At 45.5% G+C, this 13,088-nt stretch overlaps 1 protein-coding gene across 1 annotated transcript in view; it reads right to left on the bottom strand.

Annotated features, from left to right (window-relative positions):
* The window catches only part of ITIH6 (inter-alpha-trypsin inhibitor heavy chain family member 6), a 136,613-nt gene extending 126,412 nt beyond the window's left edge, over positions 1–10,201 (bottom strand). The window contains exon 1 of the mRNA XM_073640049.1: positions 9,893–10,201. Within this exon, the coding sequence (XP_073496150.1) occupies positions 9,893–10,036 (144 nt within the window). The 5' untranslated portion in view covers positions 10,037–10,201. The remainder of the gene's footprint in view (positions 1–9,892) is intronic.
* Positions 10,202–13,088: the final 2,887 nt, after the last annotated feature.

Raw genomic sequence — 13,088 nt, forward strand, 5'->3', positions numbered from 1 at the left:
TTTTCAGGATCGGTGTGTGGGGGGGTCCCAGAGGTCGGACCTCCACCTATCACCTATGCTATGGATAACGTCTAAACATGGGAATTACCCTTTAATAAAAACTGCTATAAATATATTCAAGAGCTGGAACAGTGTACCTCATAAACTGTCAATGGATACTGTCTCCCCTTGATGGTGTAGGGAGTCTTAAAGGCCATGCTACCTGGCAAAAAGTATGCCAACCAGATCTCATCCAGAAGACAGAACACAGTCTCCCCCAAAACTGGGAGCCCTTAAATCCAGAGAACAGTATCTACAGACTGCCAACAATCTGCCACCAAAAATAGGTGATAACTTTTTATATTGGATGTTAAGGGTGACACTGGGGAGATCACACAGATCCCACCACTGCCACCAGTTTGTCATGAATAACAGCCGCAGAGATCACATAGATCCCACCGCTGTCAGTAATTTGTCAGGGAGCGCAACTCTGCTGCCTCAAATCATCAGGACAATTATGCAATTGACTGACGAATGATGGACGAGGCCGCAGCTGCTTCCGTTACTAGGCTGGTTATTGGGGAACTCACAGTGAGCGTATGGTTTATGCACCTCTGATTCTAACGTATGATATATAATATATATATATATATATATATATATATATATACAGTACAGACCAAAAGTTTGGACACACCTTCTCATTTAAAGATTTTTCTGTATTTTCATGACTTTGAAAATTGTAGATTCACACTGAAGGCATCAAAACTATGAATTAACACTTGTGGAATTATATACTTAACAAAAAAGTGTGAGACAACTGAAAATATGTCTTATATTCTAGGTTCTTCAAAGTAGCCACCTTTTGCTTTGATGACTGCTTTGCACACTCTTGGCATTCTCTTGATGAGCTTCAAGAGGTAGTCACCGGAAATGGTCTTCCAACAATCTTGAAGGAGTTCCCAGAGATGCTTAGCACTTGTTGGCCCTTTTGCCTTAACTCTGCAGTCCAGCTCACCCCAAACCATCTCGATTGGGTTCAGGTCTGGTGACTGTGGAGGCCAGGTCATCTGGCGTAGCACCCCATCACTCTCCTTCTTGGTCAAATAGCCCTTACACAGCCTGGAGGTGTGTTTGGGGTCATTGTCCTGTTGAAAAATAAATGATGGTCCAACTAAACGCAAACCGGATGGAATAGCATGCCGCTGCAAGATGCTGCGGTAGCCATGCTGGTTCAGTATGCCTTCAATTTTGAATAAATCCCCAACAGTGTCACCAGAAAAGCACCCCCACACCATCACACCTCCTCCTCCATGCTTCACGGTGGGAACCAGGCATGTAGAGTCCATCCGTTCACCTTTTCTGCGTCGCACAAAGACACGGTGGTTGGAACCAAAGATCTCAAATTTGGACTCATCAGACCAAAGCTCATTGGTCTAATGTCCATTCCTTGTGTTCTTTAGCCCAAACAAGTCTCTTCTGCTTGTTGCCTGTCCTTAGCAGTGGTTTCCTAGCAGCTATTTTACCATGAAGGCCTGCTGCACAAAGTCTCCACCTAACAGTTGTTGTAGAGATGTGTCTGCTGCTAGAACTCTGTGTGGCATTGACCTGGTCTCTAATCTGAGCTGCTGCGATTTCTGAGGCTGGTGACTCGGATAAACTTATCCTCAGAAGCAGAGGTGACTCTTGGTCTTCCTTTCCTGGAGCGGTCCTCATGTGAGCCAGTTTCTTTGTAGCGCTTGATGGTTTTTGCAACTGCATTTGGGGACACTTTCAAAGTTTGCCCAATTTTTCGGACTGACTGGTCTTCATTTCTTAGAGGAATGATGGCCACTCGTTTTTCTTTACTTAGCTGCTTCTTTCTTGCCATAATACAAATTCTGACAGTCTATTCAGTAGGACTATCAGCTGTGTATCCACCTGACTTCTGCACAACACAACTGATGGTCCCAATCCCATTTATAAGGCAAGAAATCCCACTTATTAAACCTGACAGGGCACACCTGTGAAGTGAAAACCATTTCCGGTGACTACCTCTTGAAGCTCATCAAGAGAATGCCAAGAGTGTGCAAAGCAGTCATCAAAGCAAAAGGTGGCTACTTTGAAGAACCTAGAATATAAGACATATTTTCAGTTGTTTCACACTTTTTTGTTAAGTATATAATTCCACATGTGTTAATTCATAGTTTTGATGCCTTCAGTGTGAATGTACAATTTTCATAGTCATGAAAATACAGAAAAATCTTTAAATGAGAAGGTGTGTCCAAACTTTTGGTCTGTACTGTATATATACATATATATATATATACAGTGCTGGCCAAAAGTATTGGCACCCTTGCAATTCTGTCAGATAATACTCAGTTTCTTCCTGAAAATGATTGCAATCACAAATTCTTTTGTATTATTCTTTTCATTTAATTTGTCTTCAATGAAAAAAAACACAAAAAGAATTGTCCTAAAGCCAAATTGGATATAATTCCACACCAAACCTAAAAAAGGGGGTAGACAAAAGTATTGGCACCCTTTGAAAAATCATGTGATGCTTCTCTAATTCGTGTAATTAACAGCTCCTGTAACTTACCTGTGGCACCTAACAGGTGTTGGCAATAACTAAATCACACTTGCAGCCAGTTAACATGGATTAAAGTTGACTCAACCTCTGTCCTGTGTCCTTGTGTGTACCACATTGAGCATGGAGAAAAGAAAGAAGACCAAAGAACTGTCTGAGGACTTGAGAAACCAAATTGTGAGGAAGCATGAGCAATCTCAAGGCTACAAGTCCATCTCCAAAGACCTGAATGTTCCTGTGTCTTCCGTGCGCAGTGTCATCAAGAAGTTTAAAGCCCATGGCACTGTGGCTAACCTCCCTAGATGTGGACGGAAAAGAAAAATTGACGAGAGATTTCAACGCAAGATTGTGCGGATGGTGGATAAAGAACCTCGACTAACATCCAAACAAGTTCAAGCTGCCCTGCAGTCCGAGGGTACAACAGTGTCAACCCGTACTATCTGTCGGCGTCTGAATGAAAAGGGACTGTATGGTAGGATACCCAGGAAGACCCCACTTCTTACCCCGAGACATAAAAAAGCCAGGCTGGAATTTGCCAAAACTTACCTGAGAAAGCCTAAAACGTTTTGGAAGAATGTTCTCCGGTCAGATGAGAAAAAAGTAGAGCTTTTTGGGAAAAAGCATCAACATAGAGTGTACAGGAAAAAAAAGAGGCATTCAAAGAAAAGAACACGGTCCCTACAGTCAAACATGGTGGAGGTTCCCTGATGTTTTGGGGTTGCTTTGCTGCCTCTGGCACTGGACTGCTTGACCGTGTGCATGGCATTATGAAGTCTGAAGACTGCCAACAAATTTTGCAGCATAATGTAGGGCCCAGTGTGAGAAAGCTGGGTCTCCCTCAGAGGTCATGGGTCTTCCAGCAGGACAATGACCCAAAACACACTTCCAAAAGCACTATAAAATGGTTTTAGAGAAAGCACTGGAGACTTCTAAGGTGGCCAGCAATGAGTCCAGACCTGAATCCCATAGAACACCTGTGGAGAGATCTCAAAATGGCAGTTTGGAGAAGGCACCCTTCAAATATCAGGGACCTGGAGCAGTTTGCCAAAGAAGAATGGTCTACAATTCCAGCAGAGCATTGTAAGAAACTCATTGATGGTTACCGGAAGCGGTTGTTCGCAGTTATTTTGGCTAAAGGTTGTGCAACCAAGTATTAGGCTGAGGGTGCCAATACTTTTGTCCGGCCCTTTTTTGGAGTTTTGTGTGAAATGATCAATGATTTGATTTTTGCTTCATTCTCTTTTGTGTTTTTTCCTTGCAAGCAAATTAAATGAAGAGAATAATACCAAAGAATTTGTGATTGCAATCATTTTCAGGAAGAAACTGAGTATTATCTGACAGAATTGCAGGGGTGCCAATACTTTTGGCCAGCACTGTGTATATATATATATACATACATACATACACCCCGGTACGGTCACTGCCAACTCCACAATAACAAAAATTAACCATTAGTTGCCTCCACCAATCGTTTATACAGGCCGATTGGAGACCCGTTACAGGTAGCGTATGGCTTCAGGGGTGCGGTTTAAAGAGCAAGAGGAAAGGAGCTATTCAATTTTATATATTTAATCTGGAAAGGTAGGCAGTGTTTATAAAAAATATACAAAGATGATACAAAATGGGAACAAAACTATACGGTATATACACTGCTCAAAAAAATAAAGGGAACACTCAATTAACACATCCTAGATCTGAATGAATGAAATATTCTCATATAATACTTTGTTCTGTACAAAGTTGAATGTGCCGACAACAAAATCACACAAAAATCATCAATGGAAATCACATTTATTAACCAATAGACGCCTGGATTTGGAGTCACCCCCAAAATTAAAGTGGAAAAACACACTACCGGCTGATCCAACTTTGATGTAATGTCCTTTAAAACAAGTCAAAATGAGGCTCAGTATTGTGTGTGGCCTCCACGTGCCTGTATGACCTCCCTACAACGCCTGGGCATGCTCCTGATGAGGTTGCGGATGGTCTCCTGTGGGATCTCCTCCCAGACCTGGACTAAAGCATCCGCCAACTCCTGGACAGTTTGTGGTGCAACGTGACGTTGGTGGATGGAGCGAGACATGATGTCCCAGATGTGCTCAATCGGATTCAGGTCTGGGGAATGGGCGGGCCAGTCCATAGCTTCAATGCCTTCATCTTGCAGGAACTGCTGACGCACTCCAGCCACATGAGGTCTGGCATTGTCCTGCATTAGGAGGAACCCAGGGCCAACCGCACCAGCATATGGTCTCACAAGGGGTTTGAGGATCTCATCTCGGTACCTAATGGCAGTCAGGCTACCTCTGGCGAGCACATGGAGGGCTGTGCGGCCCTCCAAAGAAATGCCACCCCACACCATTACTGCCCACTGCCAAACCGGTCATGCTGAAGGATGCTGCAAGCAGCAGATCGCTCTCCACGGCGTCTCCAGACTCTGTCATGTCTGTCACATGTGCTCAGTGTGACCCTGTTTTCATCTGTGTAGAGCACAGGGCGCCAGTGGCGACTTTGCCAATCCTGGTGTTCTGTGGAAAATGCCAAGCTTCCTGCACAGTGTTGGGCTGTGAGCACAACCCCCATCTGTGGATGTCGGGCCCTCATACCACCCTCATGGAGTCGGTTTCTAACCATTTGGGCAGACACATGCACATTTGTGGCCTGCTGGAGGTCATTTTGCAGGGCTCTGGCAGTGCTCCTCCTGTTCCTCCTTGCACAAAGGCGGAGGTAGCGATCCTACTGCTGGGTTGTTGCCCTCCTACGGCCCCCTCCACGTCTCCTGGTGTACTGGCCTGTCTCCTGGTAGCGCCTCCAGCCCTGGACACTACGCTGACAGACACAGCAAACCTTCTTACCACATCACGCATTGATGTGCCATCCTGGATGAGCTGCACTACCTGAGCAACTTCTGTGGGTTGTAGAGTCCGTCTCATGCTACCACGAGTGTGAAAGCACAACCAACATTCAAAAGTGACCAAAACATCAGCTAGAAAGCATTGATACTGAGATGTGATCTGTGGTCCCCACCTGCAGAACCACTCCTTTAATGAGTGTGTCTTGATAATTGCCAATAATTTCCATCTATTGTCTATTCCATTTGCACAACAGCATGTGAAATTGATTGTCAATCAGTGTTGCTTCCTAAGTGGACAGTTTGATTTCACAGAAGTTTGATTTACTTGGAGTTAAATTCTGTTGTTTAAGTGTTCCCTTTATTTTTTTGAGCAGTGTAAAATTACATGACATAAAAGGGATACAAAATGAAAATTACTAAACCTGAGTCATGGAAATGGCTCAGAGTTTAGCAGGGGGAGGTACTCCTTAGGAAAATGGACAGAACCCACAGCAAGCTGTACCTTCCAGAACTGGCAAATGACCAAACCCAAATTTAGCTTTTTATTATATCAAAGTTAGGCCCACAAACCTCTCTGTAACGGGTCTGGGAGGCGGAACCTCTGAGCTACTATACAAGGGGGCGGTCCTTGTAAGGGAGCGGGTGGCGACCAGGGAAGACGGGCAGGCAGTCACAGCAGGTGACTGGGACAGTCTCTGAGTGAACGGGCTGGAGGTCACGGCAAGTGACCGGGGCAGTCTCTGGATGAACGGGCAGGAGGTCACGGCAAGTGACCGGGGCAGTCTCTGGATGAACGGGCAGGAGGTCATGGCAAGTGACCGGGACAGTCTCTGGATGAACGGGCAGGAGGTCACGGCAAGTGACCGGGGCAGTCTCTGGATGAACGGGCAGGAGGTCACGGCAAGTGACCGGGGCAGTCTCTGGGTAAAGGGTTGGTACGACCTGTGGCGGCTGATGGTTGACGTGAGCTCCCAGGTGAGCAGGCGAGAGTCTCTGGATAAACGGGTGGTCACAGCATGTGACGGCGGAGCCTCCAGGAAGACCAACAGACAGGCGGCAGATGAGCGCTCCCAGGTGAGCGGGCAGAAGTCACTGGACAGGCGGGTGGTCACAGCACGTGACGGCAGAGCCTCCAGGTAGGCTAGCAGACAGGCAGCAGATGAGCGCTCCCAGGTGAGCGGGCAGGAGTCACTGGACAGGCAGGTGGTCACTGCACGTGACGGCGGAGCCTCCAGGTAGGCTAGCAGGCAGGTAGCAGATGTGCGCTCCCAGGTGAGCGGGCAAGCTGGTCCATAGACAGACTGACAGGAGTTGGAAGGCAGACCGTCGGACCTCAGGCAAGCAGGCAGGTAGCTGATGTGCGCTCCCAGGTGAGCGGGCAAGCTGGTCCTTAGACAGACTGACAGGAGTTGTAAGGCAGACCGTCGGACCTCAGGCTAGCAGGCAGGTAGCAGAATATCAGGCAGGAATAAGACAGCAAGCTGGCAGGAATCTGGCAGGTATCTGGCAGGTAACTGGCAACGGGACCTGAGGGCTGAAGCAGAGTAGTGAACAGTGCAACAACATTGCTCGGGCACCTCCATTTTGGAGGAGGTGCCTTATATATGGTGAAGTCCTCCGGCCATTGGCCGGGGACTCCTTAGGACGGCGCGCGCGGCCCCTTTAAGAGGGAGGGAGAGCGCGCGTGCGCGCCCTAAGCACAGTGGCCGGGAACATAGTGCGTCATAGCGCATGCGCAGTGAGGCTATGTGATTACCCGCTTCACTGCACATGCGCTATGTTCCCCGCGCACCCGCAGTGAAGCTGGTAATCACATAGCCTCACTGCGCAGGCGGCCGGACATCTACAAGTGCGCCTGCGCCCCACAGTATCAGCGCTTGCCAGGAGCAGGATTCAAATACATGGACGGCGCCAGCAGTGAGTGAATGCTGCGCCCCCCCATGACTGAATATGACAAGCACGCCCCTATGACTGAATGAGCAGGTAGGATCTAAGTATATTAAACGTTATAAAATCATTATAGCTGCAACAATTTTAATGGAAAAAGTTTGTTAGTGATGTACATTGGATCACTAACAACGCTATGGGGGCAGTGTAGAGAATAGCTAGGACGTGACAGGTTCCCTTTAATAGTCCCCTTGGGAGACTTAAAGGTGCAGTCATTCGATCGCTTGTGCTATACACAGCAGGGCTTCAGCTTCAGCCCTGCTATGTATAGCAAAAATCGCAATCTCTTATGAACGCCGGCCACAAGCCGGCGTTCACAGGAGGATCATAGTGACATGACAACCCATCAGCGCCCTGCAATCACATGACGGGGCGTCAACGGTTGGCCAGAATGACGCGCTTCCGGCCGGAGCGTGTTAAATCCCACTGTCAGAGATTGACAGCGGGATTTAACTGGTTAACAGCCGCAGGTGGAGCTGTTAAATGCACATAATGGCTAATTAAATCAGCTATCCTGTATCAGAAAGGATGCGGGCTGAGCGTCGGCGCTCGTATCAAAGTCAGGGACATGGCATATGACGTAAATATACGTCATATGTTGTGAAGGGATTAAATAGTAACAGTTGGGGGTTGTCATAACTCAATAGTACACATGAAGATTAGAAACTTTATAATATATCTTTCTTTCTCCTACTGGACGGAACATGCATTTGCAAAATTCTCAATTCATGAGTAAAATGTGTCTTCAGTGAAAACAGATTTTCCCATTACTGATTTAGGAGAAGACAGTTGGTACTCATAAAGTTCTATAGAGAACTGTCTGTGTCGACCTCTAGCTCCTCCTCTCCACAAAATTTTATGAGCACCAATTGTCATCTCCTAAATCAATAATGGGAATATCGGTCTTCACTGAATAGAGATTGTCACAAATTTTACCCCAGAATTGAGAGTGAAAGATCAATCCCGGAAAAGAAAGAAGCATATTTCTCTGATAAGATATATTACAAAATTGCTTGTTTTCACTGTTGATTAATGAAATAAAATTAAAAAAGACGTTTACATTTTAACGCACTACTCAATTGTGTTTTTTTATTGCAGCACTGGAGTGGTGCTACTAATCTAAGTTCCCTGACCCTAGTATTATACTCACCAGCTGCCACCTTCAGCTCTTCCCAGCGTCGCCCCGTCCCATTTTGTGACCACCATTTTTGACTGACCGGAAGGCAGAAGTGACGATCACAAGCTCTCAGTGTAAGTCTATGGACCTTCGTTCTTGCCTCGCTCTGCCTCTCATAGACTTACAATGAGATATGACTTCTGGCTTGCCCAGAAAACACTAGATCGATCTGCAGGTCACAACCTGACCATAACTGGAGTGGCACTGAGAACAGAAGAAGAGGGCGGCTGGGGAGTATAATACTAGGGGTAGGGAACTTAGATTAGTTGCACCACTCCAGCGCGGCAATAAACAAAAATGCTGTAGTGGTGCTTTAAGTGATCATCTGTAATCTGTGGAAGATTCCAGCAGCAAGCGCTTGTTACCTGCAGCGCCACTACAGGGAAAATGAAGCATTGCACTGTCCCTATTTAAAATCAATGGGCTGAATGTGTAATGCCGTTTCCTCCTGATCAAGAAATGAGGCCATGCTCCACTCTACTAGGAAAAGGGTCCCCAATGGGGTGACCTCCTGGAAAAAAATGCAAAATAATTGGAATTTTTTTTTTTTCTAAATAAGGCATCGCCTTCAAAGATGGCAAAAAATAATGACCAGCTGGTACCCCCGCCAGTTATCAAAATGGGGAACGATTACCCGTTAGTGCGCATGCTGGAGCGCTGCCCCATTCATTCTCTATGGGGACTGCTGCAAAAAGCCGACCGCAGCGCCAAACCGTCCCATAGAACATGAGCGGAGCGGTGATCGAGCAGCTGCACTGCCGCCCCATTCTGCCAATCAGTGCCGGTCCCAGCGGTTGGGCTCCGAGCGATCTTTTCACTGGACAGCCTCTTTAAGATATTACATAGAAAATCTATTATTGAAGGGTAACTAAACTTTTTAAACATTTTTGATTTCTCACAGCCCCTATTTAGAAGATGAATTAGTGAGGGTTCAGGTTCTCAGACCCCCTCCATTGATTTCTAAAACCAATGGGCGGAAGTACTCAGCAGAACGGTAACTACTGACCCCATACACTCCTCGAGCTCAAGGATAATCTGAACAGTTCTGAGTAATCACTGGGGGTCTCAAACCCCACTAATCATTTCTTCTAAATAGAGGCTGTAACATATCACAAGTTTTTCAAACGTTTGGCTAACTTTTAACACCCTTTAATGGGGATCAATGTTTCGCAGAGCCAATACCATCATGAATTTCCATATAACTTTGTATTTTTGAAGCATAAGCCAAAAAATTGAGAAACACATTCCTCATGTAAATTGCTATTCAGAATGTCTGCCGTAATGTATTTTTGCTTTACCCAGCAGAAGGTATTTTACATTTCTATGTGGAAGTCAACACAATCTGCCAGGGAGTGCCAGGTCGACTTACCTCCGGGTAGGGACTTGACAGTCTCTTCTGATCAGTGAAGGTCACATCCATTAGGAACAGGAGCACCATCAGTAGAAAGTAGGTTCTCAGTAAGTTCCCCATCTCTGACACTATAAAGTTGCTGGTGACACATCTAAGGAGCATCACTAGGAAGACGCTGCTCTTTGAATTTACTCCGTACGGATGGACTTTCCTTTGCACTTTTAAACCTCGAGCATTTTTTCTTTTGGGTGTTAAGGTCTATAAAAGATGCATTCATTCCTTTACAAGCCATGATTGTCCAGATGAGTTAGGCTCGGGACGCTTAATTGGAGACAGGCCAAGTTCTTCCAAACCTTCCCCCCTGCGCTAAATGAAACCAAAATATTTTGAAGTTCAGCCCAGTTACTGAAGTGTGTCAATAGCTCTTTAAATGAAGTCGAATGCAGCTCGGGACATCAAAGCGGCAGCAAGAAGGTAGGCAGCTAACAGATATATTTGCTTATTTACTGCTGGGTCAAATTTGACAACTGCCCTAGCTACCTTCAGGAGATTAGTGGTTACAACCCCTTCACAAGGTGACCTGTCCAAACCACCATCATCCATAAATATAGTCTTCTGAAGTTTCGAAAACTTTTTTTTAGTATTTTTAGACACATTTGTTCCTGTGGAAAATAAAGAAGTGCTGTTTAAGCCATAATGAAAACTTTCACTACGTTGTCCCACACAATAAATATGGATAGGCTTTGCCAGAGCCCTCTGGAGGTGAACCTTCAGTCTATTGACCATTGGCAAAGAAGTCAAGCCTATTAAAGCAAAGCTGTAATTTCAAGTACATTTTCAGAATAACCTGTTGTTACATGATACTATTTCTGGTCATTATATGACTTGTATCTTGCATTTTTCACAAGTTTTCCCCTCTGCAGGCTTGCTCTCATTTTCAGTTATCTCTGAGCTAGTGGATGGAGATTAGCTGCAACTGATGTTTCCTATACACAGTACACACAGACATGAGGGATTTCTGCACTCCTTTCTCAATGGAGCTCACAGACAGAAGCAGCAGCAGAATGGAGGACATTGTACAGCTTTATTGAGCAGCATAGCTGTGAATCCAGAACTGAGGTGAGATAAAACAGTTAGTAGAAAGCAACAGTAACAGTCTTTTTGTCTCTCACTGTCACTCTTCTCCTCCCTTATCCATAGACTTTTGGCCATTTTATGACCTTATATCTAATTGTGAAGACACAGAGTCTTCTGTGGGCGTAATACTACTCAGACAACACAGGGTGAGGGTAAAACAGTGTGGCAACACTTTATTGAACCACAAGGTGGACAATAAACGCATAGAACAGTCCCAGCAAATACACAAGATAGTACAACATTACACACCCTTCTGCTGGCCTGCCTGAAATAGAACAGGTGAGACTTTGGGACTTCCAGGGCCAACTACCTCAACCAGTGGCCCCCACTTCTGGCGGGCCCCCACAGAGAGAAGCTAGTGGCAACCTTAGGAAGCTAGCAGTCCATCAAGGTACAAGGCCAGGAGACCCGAGGGTCCCACCCTGGCCTCTCCAAGAGTTTCAATGGGGCCAGATGACTAGCTGGTCTCAATCTGGCTTCTTCGAATGTCTCCATGGGTTCCTGGCAACCCCAAACAACATATCCATTGGGCCATAGGACTTCATCGTCCCAACCTGGTCTCCCCAAAATGTATCCATGGACTCTCTGATGGTCAATGGAGCAGATCCATATCTTTCCAGTCAGGCTATATACTCTTAGGGTGAAATCTTGTAGAATCCAAATCTGTGTCTCTTTGGTTAAAGCCATGCTTCCAAGCCGATGGTCTGAGAGAGTCTGATCTTTGATTCTCCTTGTAAAGTCTTTCTGATTCTACTTGATTCTGCTTGCAGCACTACAGACATCTGTGTTTATATTTACATCTGTGTAAGGTCATCATTCACAGGTCAAGTATCAGGGATGAAGGTGAAAGGGGCTCAAGACTAATTGTTTGAGCATTTAATTAACTTGCATAGTTGGTATAGAAGGGTCTTTTTAAATCAACATCTAGCTGGATTTTAGTACAATATGTAATTACCATATTAACAAACATCATTGTTCTCAGACCCAAGAGGAGACAACAATCAGGATTATACAAATAATTATATGTCCTTCTTGACCAGCCACAGAAATACACATATATTTACAAGTCAACACAAAGATAATAGTGTATTTCTCTTGGATTAACAAATCTAAATGTCTGTCTGATTAAGATTATAAACTGTATCATCACACTAATGTTCCGTTTTCTCTGAGCTAGTGGGTGGAGATTAATTGCAACTTATGTCTCCTATACACAGTACACACAGACATGAGGGATTTCTGCACTCCTTTGTAGTGCAGCTCACAGACAGAAGCAGCAGCATAACAGAGGATATTTTACAGCTGTATTGAGCAGTGTAACTGTGAATCAAGAACTGAAGTGAAATAAAACAGTTACTAGAAAACAGTAGTAGAAGTCTTCGTGTCTGTGCCTCTCTCTGTCATTCTGCTTCTCCCTTCTCCATAGACTTTTGGTCATTATATTACCTTATTTTTAATATTCAGTTGTCTCTGAGCTAGTAGGTGGCGACTAGATGCTATAATATCTTCTATAAACAATACACACAGACAGAAGCAACAGCAGAATGGTGGTCATTACATTAGACAGCAGTACTGAGCAGCAAAGCTGGGAATCCAGAGCTGAGGTGAGAAAAAAAAACACTTAAACGGGTTGTCTACTACTAGTACAAGCTCTTCTGAATCTGAGTGTTTGCCCCCTTTAAAATAAAAGCACAATCACCTTACTTGCCAGTGCCATTCCAGCGTTGTCAACACTCGCTCACCGGGGCCTCACAGGAGCTGTTTACGTCACGTGAGCCCTGCGCCCAATCAAAGCCGGCTTCTCTCTCCCAGCCTTCAGACGCTTAAAGGAGTTGTCCAGTACTTTTTATTATCTCCCCAATGTATTCACCCTGTGCCCATAAGTGTTTTTGTAAATACCTTTAGTTGCATTTATTGCCTGTGAGCGGCGTTGTCGCTGGCCGCTCACAGGCATCACGTGACCCCCGACTGCAGCCGGCTCGGACATCCGCTGATGTCACATCAAGTTCCGGCTGCAGCCGGGCGTGACTCAGTGTTGCGCTCCCCGGTGAGTGATAGGCTGTGGGTGGGGTTACCC

Source organism: Phyllobates terribilis, unplaced genomic scaffold (assembly GCF_046119375.1).
Source record: "Phyllobates terribilis strain yellow unplaced genomic scaffold, ASM4611937v1 Scaffold_7__3_contigs__length_470593459, whole genome shotgun sequence".
NCBI classification, from domain to species: Eukaryota; Metazoa; Chordata; class Amphibia; order Anura; family Dendrobatidae; genus Phyllobates; species Phyllobates terribilis.